Source organism: Pseudophryne corroboree, chromosome 3, assembly GCF_028390025.1.
Source record: "Pseudophryne corroboree isolate aPseCor3 chromosome 3, aPseCor3.hap2, whole genome shotgun sequence".
In the NCBI taxonomy this organism is placed as follows: Eukaryota; Metazoa; Chordata; class Amphibia; order Anura; family Myobatrachidae; genus Pseudophryne; species Pseudophryne corroboree.
In genome coordinates, this window is record NC_086446.1 from 621,985,255 (window position 1) to 622,001,025 (window position 15,771).

Genomic DNA, 15,771 nt, shown 5'->3' on the forward strand with positions numbered 1-15,771 from the left:
CCTCCGGAAGGCGGCACCCCGGGCAAAAGTCCTGCTTGCCCGTGGCAAGATCCGCTACTGTGTGTATGCACAGCACACTGCCCGATCCGTCCATAGATATATCTGCAGATCAATTGATCTGCAGATATATCTCTCAGTGTGTACCCACCTTAAGGCAGACTGTGTATAAACTGATATGAAACTATGAATGCCTGCATGCTCTGACAGCCAGAGGTTGGGACTTTTAGTTCCACGACAGCTGGAGAGATAGTTGTTGGCATAGCTTAGCTGTAGTCTCAAGTAGGAAAAAGAACATTTACCTTGATTGGTTCATTTGATTCAGTGCCCTGAATAATAAGGCAAAATGTGTACAGCTATCCTCAGAAAAGTCCCCAAACCTTTTCAAATATGTATAGCCAAAGTACAGTAGTTTGCCCACTAGATGTCACCATTATAATGAAAAATTCTAGTGCTTGCGCTATATTGCAGTGTGATGGAAAAGATAGCTTTGATGCTTTTAGCTTCAGCACAGAAACTACACACACTGTCTTTGAGGTGCTGCGAAGACATGAAAGGACTCAGGAAAACACTACAACCACAAGGAAGCCAGAAGTGAATGTTTTTTTTTCCTGCCAGACATAAGATAGCGTCACAAGATGAAGAACTAATAAAGAGAGCTCTCAGGATAAGTAATTTCATTTTCTGGAACTTGAGAATGACAGTATATTTTGTTTTACTGCTTGGATAACTGGATGAGAATTTACCTTATGGATTTACCCACTTAAATGACCAACTAAGGCATATGTATCTATTCTACAGTATATCTGGACCACAGAAGAATGGACACAAATAGCCAGTGCCTGGGTATATGAGAGAAGTTGGATCACTTAGAATGACTGAGAGACTACACTAAAGGTCAGTTCTTTGACCAATAATGTATATTCATCTAACAAGTATCTACTCAAATAGCAGATGGATCTGAGAAATGAAAATCCCTGTAGTTCTATCACAGTCACTGTAAAGTAACTACTGGACCCAAGTATTTGGGGGTCTACACATGGGCTACACAAACCACAATGGTCATCACTGTCAACAGCAGCCACATATACCATGACATTAGATCCTATGTTATAGAAGATCTGCAGGACCTCAGCACCACTATAATGATTTCTGGTTCTTTAAACCCTCCTCTACTGAAGATCATCCAAGATGCCATGACCAGCAATCCCCTGCCTACCTCCACCTTCCTAAGTGACAATGACACCCGGTGTGGCGAACAGATCCATAATTATGGTCACATCGAAAAATTAGTCATAGGAGCCATCCTGTCTCTCATCACCTTGCTGACCATTGCAGGGAATTGCCTGGTAGTCATATCTGTTTGTTTTGTGAAGAAACTTAGGCAGCCCTCCAACTATCTGATTGTGTCCTTGGCTTTGGCTGACCTGTCTGTAGCCATAGCTGTCATGCCTTTTGTTAGTGTCACTGACCTCATTGGGGGGAAATGGATTTTTGGACACTTCTTTTGTAATGTGTTTATAGCGATGGATGTCATGTGCTGCACAGCCTCTATTATGACATTATGTGTCATTAGCATTGACAGGTAAGACCCTCCAAACTTATACAATTTTATTCTCTGTATTGCATTATATGGAAGTCATGTTGAGGAACTTTCTCAGATAATATAACTTGGAATTCAAGAGATCTGTTTAATAAATGTAATTTGGTAATAAAAGTATTACTATATATAAATTTGATGTTATGCATACAGAAATTTGCTTCCATGGCTTTGAATACTTGTGGTAGTTGTTAATTACACACTGTAGTGCTACATGTATTACTGTTACATACAGGGAAACTTCTACCGTATGTATACAGTAAGGCTCAGTCACAGCCTCAGTACTGTACATTTGTTAAGTCACAAGATATTTTCAGCAGAACAAGTCATAAAAAATAATAGACTATTAGTCATCTCTGCTGGTTTTCTAGTCAGTAGAAATAATAAAGGCATTACATAAATGAATAATGAATAATAAAAGTACCAGTAATAATAATAATTTATTCTAGATTATGATGTTATCGCTATTTTAATTATCACATTAAAACAGGTCCTATTGCATTGCTCATGCTATATGGGATTAGAACCAAATAAAATCCAGATTAAATGCTTTAATATTATTATTATTATTATTATTATTATTATTAAATTCCCTTAGGAATTGGTCCCTCTGTTGGACATGACAGGTGGAATGTTAATTTTGGTACTGAGCTTCCCAGGAGATTTGGACACTGTTTTAAAGGCACAGAGGGACTGTTGCAGAGTGGAAAGCAAGTCACCCATAGTTGCTCCCACATTGCACGCATGGCACTAAGGGGGTCATTCCGAGTTGATCGCTCGCTGCAGTTTTTCGCAGGGCAGCGAACAGGTTAATACTGCGCATGCGTATGCACCGCAATGCACAGGCGCGTCATACGAGTACAAAGCGGATTGTTGCTGGGCAGTGGATTTAACGAAGAATCCATTCGCACAGCCAATCGCAAGGAGATTGACAGAAAGAGGGCGTTTGTGGGTAGCAACTGACCGTTTTCAGGGAGTGTCTGGAAAAACGCAGGCATATCCAAGCGTTTGCAGGGCGGGTGTCTGACGTCAATTCCGGGACCAAAAAGACTGAAGTGATCGCAAGGGCTGAGTAAGTCCAGAGCTACTCTGAAACTGCAAAAAACTTTTTCGTCCTGCTCGGCTGCACATGCGTTCGCACACTTACAAAGCTAAAATACACTCCCCCGTGGGCAGCGACTATGCGTTTGCATGGCTGCTAAAAGTAGCTAGTGAGCGATCAACTTGGAATGACCCCCTAGATGCGGATTTTTGCCTGAATGATTTTGCTCTATGATTTATTTTATAAATGTACTTAACTGCACACTGACTGTTATAGTGATAAAATTTTCACTTTTTCAAAACTACTTTACAGAACAGTAATGCACTATAAAAATTCCATTTATACAGTAAATAATTAATTCACTTCTATTTCTGTTATAAGTAACTTGTTATTAATTCTGAGGTTACCAGCTCTACTTTATTAATCTGTGACAGATTATGTCTCCTCCCAGATGTCCTCTACCTAAATGGGTAGGAGAATGCCTAGTTGCAGTTCTGCATCATAGACAGATGTTTTATGTGTGTTTTATTGCTGGAGAGTCCTCTTGCATTTAAATTTGTACCCTAAGGAGGCTATTCAGACTCCATTGCATTGTTGCTAAAATTGCAAATGTCCACTTATCGGCCGTCTGCACATGCGCGGGCAGTCACAATGTGATCGCAACCCAGAAAGATGTGATTGTGATTGACAGGCAGCAGGCGGTTGGGGGCGACAATGCACCACTGGAGGGGAGTGGTGCAGGAAACGCAGGCATGTCATGGCCATTTTCGGGGTGGCTGAATGATGTTGCCTGGTTTTTCTGTGAGGGAAACATGGCGGCAGTGCGCCTCTATATTCAGTCTTGCTGTGTATACAGAGGTTGACCTCTATTAGCCGCTTTCTTCGATGCAATCAAGCGATCACGTTGCAGGGCAGCGCTATACATGCTGGACATCCTTGACCTGTGCTGGGCAGCCCCCAGCATGTGATTTTATCAGTAGAAGTATTTGCGTTTTTTGCAAAACTGCTACTGACACTGAATAACCCCCTAAGTGTCTAAGTGTACCCTTTGACATCACCTTTTCCCCCTGAATCTGAAACTGACAATTACAAGCCCTGGGTATGGTATGCAGAGCCAGGTGTGTTTTAGATACAGGGTGATTTAAAATGTATGACAAGGTGCACATAAATCAAACTGTTACTCATAGCTCACAAGCAGCAGCAGCTCTCACCTCGGGGAGAAGGGGGGACTGCTGCTGGTCGTGGTGCCAGGTCCCTGCTCCCTTGTCCCTGCCACCGGTCGGGTCCCAGCATCTGTTCAATGTAGTTCAGTCGCTGGGATCAGCACATGCGCAGTAGTGGCGATGGTACTACGTATATGCAAACTTCCGGCTTCTAAGGACTGCATCAGCTGCAGCCCCTAGAAGCCTTGCTTGGAAGGCAGAGAGTGGCTAATCACAGCCCGGTCTAGCAGTCCCAGAGGGAGAAAACACCTCCAAATGGGACTGGCTGTAGTGTCTCTGATTGGCAGGTAGGACTTCAAATAAGAACACACTGCTAGTAATAGTGAAGCCACGGACTGGATCTGGCTCACTAACACTGATCTGGATGGCAGAGATTACCGGGGGGGGGGGGGGGGGGGTTGCTGCGGTACGATAGGTAAAATCAGCTACTGCTCATGAGTTAGGTGTATGAATTCGGTACAGGAGGTTGTGCGTTCAGGTTGTGCATTCAAATCCATTGCTTGGAGTGTAGTTAAGTAGCTAGTTTACTTTAAACCGTTAGTGTTCCTGATCCAATATTTAGGTCTTCACAATGTTTTATGACCAGTGGTAAAAACATTGGTACTAGCAACTTTTTCTTTAAATGTCCCATCTTTGTTTGCATGTGTCTGAGGAGGATGAGGGGCCAATATGATGCAATTCTTTTAATTGGGTCAATTTGGCTTACCCCCTCCCTATACACATACAGTATGGAACCCCTTTGCAAATACTGTGTTTGGTCTGTGAGATGCTAACATAAACTGACGTGCTTTTAACTTTAATCTAGTATGTTCAATGTGATGGTATGTCATTGCACAACTACAAAATTTGAACTATGCTGGGACAGGGGTCAATAATCATCATCATCATCTCTAATTAGGTAAAATGATAGACCATACATTTAAAACCATAGTATAGCTCCACCTAGTGGCCTTGTGTTAACAAAACATTGTAAAACACAATGGGGTAATTCCGAGTTGTTCGCTCACTAGCAGATTTTAGCAGCATTGCACACGCTAGGCCGCCGCTCTCTGGGAGTAAGAAAAAAATGAAACTGCGCATATCATCCAAAAATGAGACATTTATTCAATATCATAATAAAACATAAAAAGATTAAAAGGAAAAAATTCCCCCAATTACCGGCCGGTTAAAGCAATAAAATTACTATTTAGTATTCCTATCATGCAATAAGCCCATATATCACAATGTTATACTCTCAACCACATAATCATACACACTGAGGAAGCCGCTGAGGTCAGATTAAAGCGGAGAAACGCGTATGTGGATGACCGTGAGTTTATAGCCGGCCGGCTCAACTGTTGAATAGGACATCTCTGTGGGCATAAACTGCTTGTGGTATGCATAATTGCATGATGCTATACTAACATCTTGACACCCGGACCCCAGTGCTAAGGGGATTAGGGAATTTGCTCCCAGATCTGTGTGTTTCACTAATTGCCTGCTATCAGAGACTGCCTATTAACAAACACTTCTGCTTTTAAAAAGACTAACAAATACAAGCTCACACTGCTGTTTTGTCTTTGCATCAATTAATTCTTGGGACATTGCTGCTATTCCATAAAAACCCCGGTTGTGTAGGGGTAGAACAACTGAAGGATAAATACATCTTTGCTGCTTATTGAAACAGTCCCATGGACAATTTATTATATATGTAACATTGCAGGGACGCCTGCTGTGTTATAGGAGTCACCTGTGAACAGATGCAAGAATTTGACTATTGTTTCTAGGTGGTTGAGAGTATAACATTATGATATATGGGCTTATTGCATGATAGGAATACTGAATAGTAATTTTATTGCTTTAACTGGCCGGTAATTGGGGGAATTTTTTCCTTTTAATCTTTTTATGTTTTATTATGATATTGAATAAATGTCTCATTTTTGGATGATATGCGCAGTTCCATTTTTTTCTTTCTTCTGATATATTTAATTGGGGTCAGAGAAACTGGGCCCTAGGAACGTGCGGCTACCATCCAATACAATCATTGGCGCCCAATGTTGTTTGCTCTCTGGGAGTGTATCTTAGCTTAGCAGAATAGCGAACGAAAAATTTGCAGAACTGCGAATAGAAAATTCTTAGCAGTTTCTGAGTAGCTCCAGACTTTCTCACAGATTGCGATCAGTTCAGGCCGTTTCGTTCCTGGGTTGACGTCACAAACACGCCCTGCGTTCGGCCAGCCACTCCCCCGTCTCTCCAGACACTCCCGCATTTTTTCCTGGCACGCCTGCGTTTTTCCGCACACTCCCAGAAAACGGTCAGTTTCCACCCAGAAACACCCACTTCCTGTCAGTCACTTCAACGATGAAATTTCTTTGTTCGGACGTGAGTAAATCTACTAAGTTTTGTGCTAAAATACATAGCGCATGCGCATTGCGTACCATGCGCATGCGCATTTTTGCCTTAATCGCTCCGTTGCGAAAATCGTCAACGAGCAAACAACTTGGAATGACCCCCAATATTACTAATGAACAAGTGCTGTACAAAATATGTATCATTTTATAAATAAATCTGCTTGCACCATAGTGTATCATCAAGCATGTCTTGGAAACTAGTAAAATAAGTACAAGTGCTTCCTCTTTACATTATATTGCATTTTCTTTGCATATACAGTGTATCAATATGTTTCAATCCCTTTATATTTCACTTTTAATTATTACTTTTACTAGTATTATATTTAATTCATAATGCACATATTCCACAGTGCTATAAAATGTAACATTGGTCACATAAGAAAATAGCAAGAAATAAATGATGTACACACTTTGGAAGTAAAGGTTTATACACACTGGGCGACTTTGAGCTGACAGCAGGTCACTTTTGGTGTGTTGAGCTGCTTTCAGCTCAAAGCCTCCACTGTGTATGGACAAGCGATAGGCAGTGAGCGCTGATGTGCGCTCTCGCTTCATCGCTGGCGGCTGCCGTTCATCTGCCGGTATTACCAGTAGATGAACGGCGGGGTGAGCGGCTTTCCATAGCGTCCTGCTATGGAAAGCCGCTCACCCCCACTGACATCGCTGGGCAGGGGGAAGAAGCGCTCAGTGTGTATGCACTGAGCACTTTTCAGCCCAGCGATGTCAGCGCCCAGTGTGTATGTGTAGCACCCTAAAAAAATGGATATTTACAGTTTATATATAGTAATAAATAATCACAGTTTATATATATATAGTAATAAATAAGTAGTTGGCTGAACAGTGAACAATGGTTTGGGACCCCTCATGGAGGGAAAGGAAACAGTGACCTCCACACAGGAGTAATCTAATTGATACAACATTCCCCCTTCATGGAGGGGAGTTGGAGTTTAAGACCCAGCATAACTGCAAATAGTAAGTGCCCCAGCGCCACGAACAGCGGCACGAGCAGGGACTGGGAGAAACGGACAGCTCGCGGCCGAGCGGTTAAAAACGGGTCAAAGAACTGCGTAGGGAGCAGGTGACCAAGGAGGACAGAGGAGTGAGACGGAGGCACGGCTAGAGGTTCCCGGCTCCAGCGGGCGGCATACGGTGGAGACGGAGAAAGACCGAGGCGGTCACGGTGACAGCAGCGGGAGGCAGATTGAACCTACCAGAGGTAGAGAGAGAGGAGTAGCGGCGGTGAGCTCCCGGCTTCAGTGCGGAGACGCTGTGAGAAGAGACAGGGAATCGGAGTGGCTGATGCCAGCGGGCGGAGTGACCAGTCTGCCTCGGGAGGGGGTTCCAGCAAAGGGGTGCCGCCCTCTTCATCAAGTAAGGCAGGGGTGGGGAACCTTTTTTCTACCGAGGGCCATTTGGATATTTCTAAAATCCTTCGGGGGCCATACAAAAATTTTCAACTTAAAAAATTACCCTGCCCCCCCAGTAGGTCTGCCCCTTAGAGTTACTGTGTGTGCGCGCCGGAGGCGCGCACGCGCCAAAAAAATGGGTGTGGCCAGTTAAAATGGGACGTGATACACATATGCCCCCAATAGTGCGGTGCCAGATCCACAATTGCCCCCACAGTGCCAGGTATACAAATGCCCCCACAGTGCCAGGTATACAAATGCCCCCCACAGTGCCAGGTATACAAATGCCCCCCACAGTGCCAGGTATACAGATGTCCCCACAGTGCCAGGTATACAGATGTCCCCACAGTGCCAGGTATACAAATGCCCCTCACAGTGCCAGGTATACAAATGCCCCTCACAGTGCCAGGTATACAAATGCCCCCCACAGTGCCAGGTATACAAATGCCCCCCACAGTGCCAGGTATACAAATGCCCCCCACAGTGCCAGGTATACAAATGCCCCCCACAGTGCCAGGTATACAAATACCCCCCACAGTGCCAGGTATATAGCCCCCACAGTGCCAGGTATACAGATTCCCCCACAGTGCCAGGTATACAAATGCCCCCCACAGTGCCAGGTATACAAATACCCCCCACAGTGCCAGGTATACAGACCCCACAGTGCCAGGTATACAAATGCCCTCCCCCCTCCCCTCTCCCCTCCGTGCTGCTTACCGTGAACGCGACGGAGGAGAGCGAGGCTGTCGGGTGAAAGCGGCGGCGTGTAGTACTTCAAATCAGCCGCCGGTTCGAGAGCCAATCAGAGCTCGCGGACCGGCAGCCGCGGCTCCTGATTGGCTGCCGGTCCGCGAGCTCTGATTGGCTCACAGACCGGCGGCTGGTTTGAAGTACTACACGCCGCTGGTCCCATTCTACAGCCGCGCTCTCCTCCGTCTCCCTGCTCTGACAGCTGAGACACGCTGCCGCCCGACTGAGCGGCAGCGTGTCTCACTGACACAACCTGGTGGGCCGGACCAAACGGCTTCGCGGGCCGTATACGGCCCGCGGGCCGGAGGTTCCCCACCCCTGAAGTAAGGCAAGGGGAGGGATCGGCTGCCTCCTGATTAATCCTAATTAGGGATTAAACTGTCCTGGAGCTGGAGCCTAGTTATGCCATAGACTTGTTTTAGCCCCGCTAAGCACACACACTAAGTGGAAACTCTCAGCTATTTAGGGAGGCACACAAGATCTAAAATATAAATAAAATGACATTTAAATGTTAGTAACAAGTAGAGGCTTGTTACAATAGTGCTCAGCGATGACCAAAGTATGGTAAAGAATTTTGCAACTCACCGAACAGCTCCTCGCCACCCCTGATTAGTGGTAGAGAGGAGTATATTGAGGCCAGCCCTTCAGCTATTGAACTAGTGGAAAGTTGCATTTATTTTACACCGTCTCAACCACTTTTTCTCCGATATTGAAGTGCATTTAATGTACTGCGCCCGGCTACAAAGAATATTAATTAGTGGACGAAGGCAGGTCGCGGGCCATTGACTACCCTAATTCAAAGTTCACTGCCACCCCAAAGTATCATTCAGCACAGCATAGTCGAACATAGTGAAAGTCCAGAGTTGGCTGTCGGTGAAAGGTATACTGAGCGACCTCACCAGAACCAAGAATTTGAGTAGTACTCCAGAGGCAGTTACAGGTTTGCACATAATAACTTAAAGGTAGCGTATGGATATGCAAGCTTAATTCAGGGAGTTCCATGAACAAGACAGTATAGTACTTAAATTGCGTTACCAAACCCGGGTTTGCACCATTCAAGCATCTAATGCAGTAGCGCCATCTCTTACAATTCGGATGCCGCGTAGATTCAGGAAAACAGCTTATCAGCTTCGGCTTCATTGCTCCAATTTTGGAAATAAGACGCTAATTTGACTGCTAGGAAGCATATCCCAGCCGAGCTACGCTACAATACGCATTAACCCCAGGATAGACTCTATAGATGTTAGTAGTATATTGATTGCTTAGTAAGATATTACGCTTTATTCATATATTGCCGTGTATAGAGATATATGTATAAGTTTATAAGTCGATATAGAAAGGTCTATTTGGTACTATTGATGTGTTAGGAAATATGGAGTAGAGAACCAGTATACTTACTAACCAAATTCTTTAGGTATCTGTTTCCTTGTGAGAGTGAGGACCTGGTCTGGAGCAGTATAATAAATATTGTACCATTCTCAGGTGTTACAGCTAAGACCAATAACCATTGATTGTAACTGTGTTTTGGAATTTTCTTTCAATTTAAGATAGTGTGACACTTTGCCCTGAATAAACTTGTTATTTGGTTTATCGGAACGAAAAGTGACAGTTATTACTAGAGATGAGCGGGTTCGGTTCCTCGGAATCCGAACCCGCCCGAACTTCAGGTTTTTTTACACGGGTCCGAGCGACTCGGATCTTCCCGCCTTGCTCGGTTAACCCGAGCGCGCCCGAACGTCATCATCCCGCTGTCGGATTCTCGCGAGGCTCGGATTCTATCGTGAGACTCGGATTCTATATAAGGAGCCGCGCGTCGCCGCCATTTTCACACGTGCATTGAGATTGATAGGGAGAGGACGTGGCTGGCGTCCTCTCCGTTTATAGAGAAGAGAGTGAGACTAGAGTAGAGAGAGACACAGTATTTACTTTAGTAATTTTGGGGAGCATTAGGAGGAGTACTACTACTTGCTGAAGTGATAGTGTGACTGTATATCTGACTTGTGGGGGAGACAGTGGGGAGCAGTTAGAGTCTGAGAGCAGGAGTACATATTTTAACGTACAGTGCACACTTTTGCTGCCAGAGTGCCACACTGCCATTGTGACCACACTGACCACCAGTATATATTGTGATTGTCTGCTTAGGAGTACTACTTGCAAGTTGCTGATAGTGTGACCAGTGACCTGACCACCAGTTTAATTAATCACCACCAGTTTAATATATATATATATATATATATATATATATATAATTGTATATAATATATATATAATTGTATACCACCTACCCGTGTTTTTTTTTTCTTTCTTCTTGATACATACTACTATAGTAGCTTACTGTAGCAGTCTGCGGTGCTGCTGAGCTGACAGTGTCCAGCAGGTCCGTCATCAGTCATTACATAATAAATATATATACCTGTCCGGCTGCAGTACTAGTGATATTATATATATATATATATATATATATATATTAATTTCATCTCATTATCATCCAGTCTATATTAGCAGCAGACACAGTACGGTAGTCCACGGCTGTAGCTACCTCTGTGTCGGCAGTCACTCGTCCATCCATAATTGTATACCACCTACCCGTGGTTTTTTTTTTCTTTCTTCTTGATACATACTACTATAGTAGCTTACTGTAGCAGTCTGCGGTGCTGCTGAGCTGACAGTGTCCAGCAGGTCCGTCATCAGTCATTACATAATAAATATATATACCTGTCCGGCTGCAGTACTAGTGATATTATATATATATATATTAATTTCATCTCATTATCATCCAGTCTATATTAGCAGCAGACACAGTACGGTAGTCCACGGCTGTAGCTACCTCTGTGTCGGCAATCGCTCGTCCATCCATAATTGTATACCACCTACCCGTGGTTTTTTTTTTCTTTCTTCTTGATACATACTACTATAGTAGCTTACTGTAGCAGTCTGCGGTGCTGCTGAGCTGACAGTGTCCAGCAGGTCCGTCATCAGTCATTACATATATTGCCGTGTATAGAGATATATGTATAAGTTTATAAGTCGATATAGAAAGGTCTATTTGGTACTATTGATGTGTTAGGAAATATGGAGTAGAGAACCAGTATACTTACTAACCAAATTCTTTAGGTATCTGTTTCCTTGTGAGAGTGAGGACCTGGTCTGGAGCAGTATAATAAATATTGTACCATTCTCAGGTGTTACAGCTAAGACCAATAACCATTGATTGTAACTGTGTTTTGGAATTTTCTTTCAATTTAAGATAGTGTGACACTTTGCCCTGAATAAACTTGTTATTTGGTTTATCGGAACGAAAAGTGACAGTTATTACTAGAGATGAGCGGGTTCGGTTCCTCGGAATCCGAACCCGCCCGAACTTCAGGTTTTTTTACACGGGTCCGAGCGACTCGGATCTTCCCGCCTTGCTCGGTTAACCCGAGCGCGCCCGAACGTCATCATCCCGCTGTCGGATTCTCGCGAGGCTCGGATTCTATCGCGAGACTCGGATTCTATATAAGGAGCCGCGCGTCGCCGCCATTTTCACACGTGCATTGAGATTGATAGGGAGAGGACGTGGCTGGCGTCCTCTCCGTTTATAGAGAAGAGAGTGAGACTAGAGTAGAGAGAGACACAGTATTTACTTTAGTAATTTTGGGGAGCATTAGGAGGAGTACTACTACTTGCTGAAGTGATAGTGTGACTGTATATCTGACTTGTGGGGGAGACAGTGGGGAGCAGTTAGAGTCTGAGAGCAGGAGTACATATTTTAACGTACAGTGCACACTTTTGCTGCCAGAGTGCCACACTGCCATTGTGACCACACTGACCACCAGTATATATTGTGATTGTCTGCTTAGGAGTACTACTTGCAAGTTGCTGATAGTGTGACCAGTGACCTGACCACCAGTTTAATTAATCACCACCAGTTTAATATATATATATATATATATATATATAATTGTATATAATATATATATAATTGTATACCACCTACCCGTGTTTTTTTTTTCTTTCTTCTTGATACATACTACTATAGTAGCTTACTGTAGCAGTCTGCGGTGCTGCTGAGCTGACAGTGTCCAGCAGGTCCGTCATCAGTCATTACATAATAAATATATATACCTGTCCGGCTGCAGTACTAGTGATATTATATATATATATATATATATATATTAATTTCATCTCATTATCATCCAGTCTATATTAGCAGCAGACACAGTACGGTAGTCCACGGCTGTAGCTACCTCTGTGTCGGCAGTCGCTCGTCCATCCATAATTGTATACCACCTACCCGTGGTTTTTTTTTTTCTTTCTTCTTGATACATACTACTATAGTAGCTTACTGTAGCAGTCTGCGGTGCTGCTGAGCTGACAGTGTCCAGCAGGTCCATCATCAGTCATTACATAATAAATATATATACCTGTCCGGCTGCAGTACTAGTGATATTATATATATATATATATATTAATTTCATCTCATTATCATCCAGTCTATATTAGCAGCAGACACAGTACGGTAGTCCACGGCTGTAGCTACCTCTGTGTCGGCAGTCACTCGTCCATCCATAATTGTATACCACCTACCCGTGGTTTTTTTTTTCTTTCTTCTTGATACATACTACTATAGTAGCTTACTGTAGCAGTCTGCGGTGCTGCTGAGCTGACAGTGTCCAGCAGGTCCGTCATCAGTCATTACATAATAAATATATATACCTGTCCGGCTGCAGTACTAGTGATATTATATATATATATATTAATTTCATCTCATTATCATCCAGTCTATATTAGCAGCAGACACAGTACGGTAGTCCACGGCTGTAGCTACCTCTGTGTCGGCAATCGCTCGTCCATCCATAATTGTATACCACCTACCCGTGGTTTTTTTTTTCTTTCTTCTTGATACATACTACTATAGTAGCTTACTGTAGCAGTCTGCGGTGCTGCTGAGCTGACAGTGTCCAGCAGGTCCGTCATCAGTCATTACATAATAAATATATATACCTGTCCGGCTGCAGTACTAGTGATATTAAATATATATATATATTAATTTCATCTCATTATCATCCAGTCTATATTAGCAGCAGACACAGTACGGTAGTCCACGGCTGTAGCTACCTCTGTGTCGGTAGTCGCTCGTACATCCATAAGTATACTAGTATCCATCCATCTCCATTGTTTACCTGAGGTGCCTTTTAGTTGTGCCTATTAAAATATGGAGAACAGAAATGTTGAGGTTCCAAAATTAGGGAAAGATCAAGATCCACTTCCACCTCGTGCTGAAGCTGCTGCCACTAGTCATGGCCGAGACGATGAAATGCCAGCAACGTCGTCTGCCAAGGCCGATGCCCAATGTCATAGTACAGAGCATGTAAAATCCAAAACACCAAATATCAGTAAAAAAAGGACTCCAAAATCTAAAATAAAATTGTCGGAGGAGAAGCGTAAACTTGCCAATATGCCATTTACCACACGGAGTGGCAAGGAACGGCTGAGGCCCTGGCCTATGTTCATGGCTAGTGGTTCAGCTTCACATGAGGATGGAAGCACTCAGCCTCTCGCTAGAAAAATGAAAATACTCAAGCTGGCAAAAGCACCGCAAAGAACTGTGCGTTCTTCCAAATCCCAAATCCACAAGGAGAGTCCAATTGTGTCGGTTGCGATGCCTGACCTTCCCAACACTGGACATGAAGAGCATGCGCCTTCCACCATTTGCACGCCCCCTGCAAGTGCTGGAAGGAGCACCCGCAGTCCAGTTCCTGATAGTCAGATTGAAGATGTCAGTGTTGAAGTACACCAGGATGAGGAGGATATGGGTGTTGCTGGCGCTGGGGAGTAAATTGACAAGGAGGATTCTGATGGTGAGGTGGTTTGTTTAAGTCAGGCACCCGGGGAGACACCTGTTGTCCGTGGGAGGAATAGGGCCGTTGACATGCCTGGTGAAAATACCAAAAAAAATCAGCTCTTCGGTGTGGAAGTATTTCAACAGAAATGCGGACAACATTTGTCAAGCCGTGTGTTGCCTTTGTCAAGCTGTAATAAGTAGGGGTAAGGACGTTAACCACCTCGGAACATCCTCCCTTATACGTCACCTGCAGCGCATTCATAATAAGTCAGTGACAAGTTCAAAAACTTTGGGCGACAGCGGAAGCAGTCCACTGACCAGTAAATCCCTTCCTCTTGTAACCAAGCTCACGCAAACCACCCCACCAACTCCCTCAGTGTCAATTTCCTCCTTCCCCAGGAATGCCAATAGTCCTGCAGGCTATGTCACTGGCAATTCTGACGAGTCCTCTCCTGCCTGGGATTCCTCCGATGCATCCTTGCGTGTAACGCCTACTGCTGCTGGCGCTGCTGTTGTTGCTGCTGGGAGTCGATGGTCATCCCAGAGGGGAAGTCGTAAGCCCACTTTTACTACTTCCACCAAGCAATTGACTGTCCAACAGTCCTTTGCGAGGAAGATGAAATATCACAGCAGTCATCCTGTTGCAAAGCGGATAACTGAGGCCTTGACAACTATGTTGGTGTTAGACGTGCGTCCGGTATCCGCCGTTAGTTCACAGGGAACTAGACAATTTCTTGAGGTAGTGTGCCCCCGTTACCAAATACCATCTAGGTTCCACTTCTCTAGGCAGGCGATACCGAGAATGTACACGGACGTCAGAAAAAGACTCACAAGTGTCCTAAAAAATGCAGTTGTACCCAATGTCCACTTAACCACGGACATGTGGACAAGTGGAGCAGGGCAGGGTCAGGACTATATGACTGTGACAGCCCACTGGGTAGATGTATGGACTCCCGCAGCAAGAACAGCAGCGGCGGCACCAGTAGCAGCATCTCGCAAACGCCAACTCTTTCCTAGGCAGGCTACGCTTTGTATCACCGGTTTCCAGAATACGCACACAGCTGAAAACCTCTTACGGCAACTGAGGAAGATCATCGCGGAATGGCTTACCCCAATTGGACTCTCCTGTGGATTTGTGGCATCGGACAACGCCAGCAATATTGTGTGTGCATTAAATATGGGCAAATTCCAGCACGTCCCATGTTTTGCACATACCTTGAATTTGGTGGTGCAGAATTTTTAAAAAAACGACAGGGGCGTGCAAGAGATGCTGTCGGTGGCCAGAAGAATTGCGGGACACTTTCGGCGTACAGGCACCACGTACAGAAGACTGGAGCACCACCAAAAACGCCTGAACCTGCCCTGCCATCATCTGAAGCAAGAAGTGGTAACGAGGTGGAATTCAACCCTATATATGCTTCAGAGGTTGGAGGAGCAGCAAAAGACCATTCAAGCCTATACAATTGAGCACGATATAGGAGGTGGAATGTACCTGTCTCAAGCGCAGTGGAGAATGATTTCAACATTGTGCAAGGT

General features: G+C 44.3%; 1 protein-coding gene across 1 annotated transcript in view; it reads left to right on the top strand.

The window, feature by feature from the left end:
* Positions 1 to 514: 514 nt before the first annotated feature.
* HTR7 (5-hydroxytryptamine receptor 7) overlaps positions 515 to 15,771 on the top strand; it is a 209,768-nt gene continuing 194,511 nt past the window's right edge. The window contains exon 1 of the mRNA XM_063961677.1: positions 515 to 1,582. Coding sequence (XP_063817747.1) covers positions 1,056 to 1,582 — 527 coding nt within the window. The 5' untranslated portion in view covers positions 515 to 1,055. The remainder of the gene's footprint in view (positions 1,583 to 15,771) is intronic.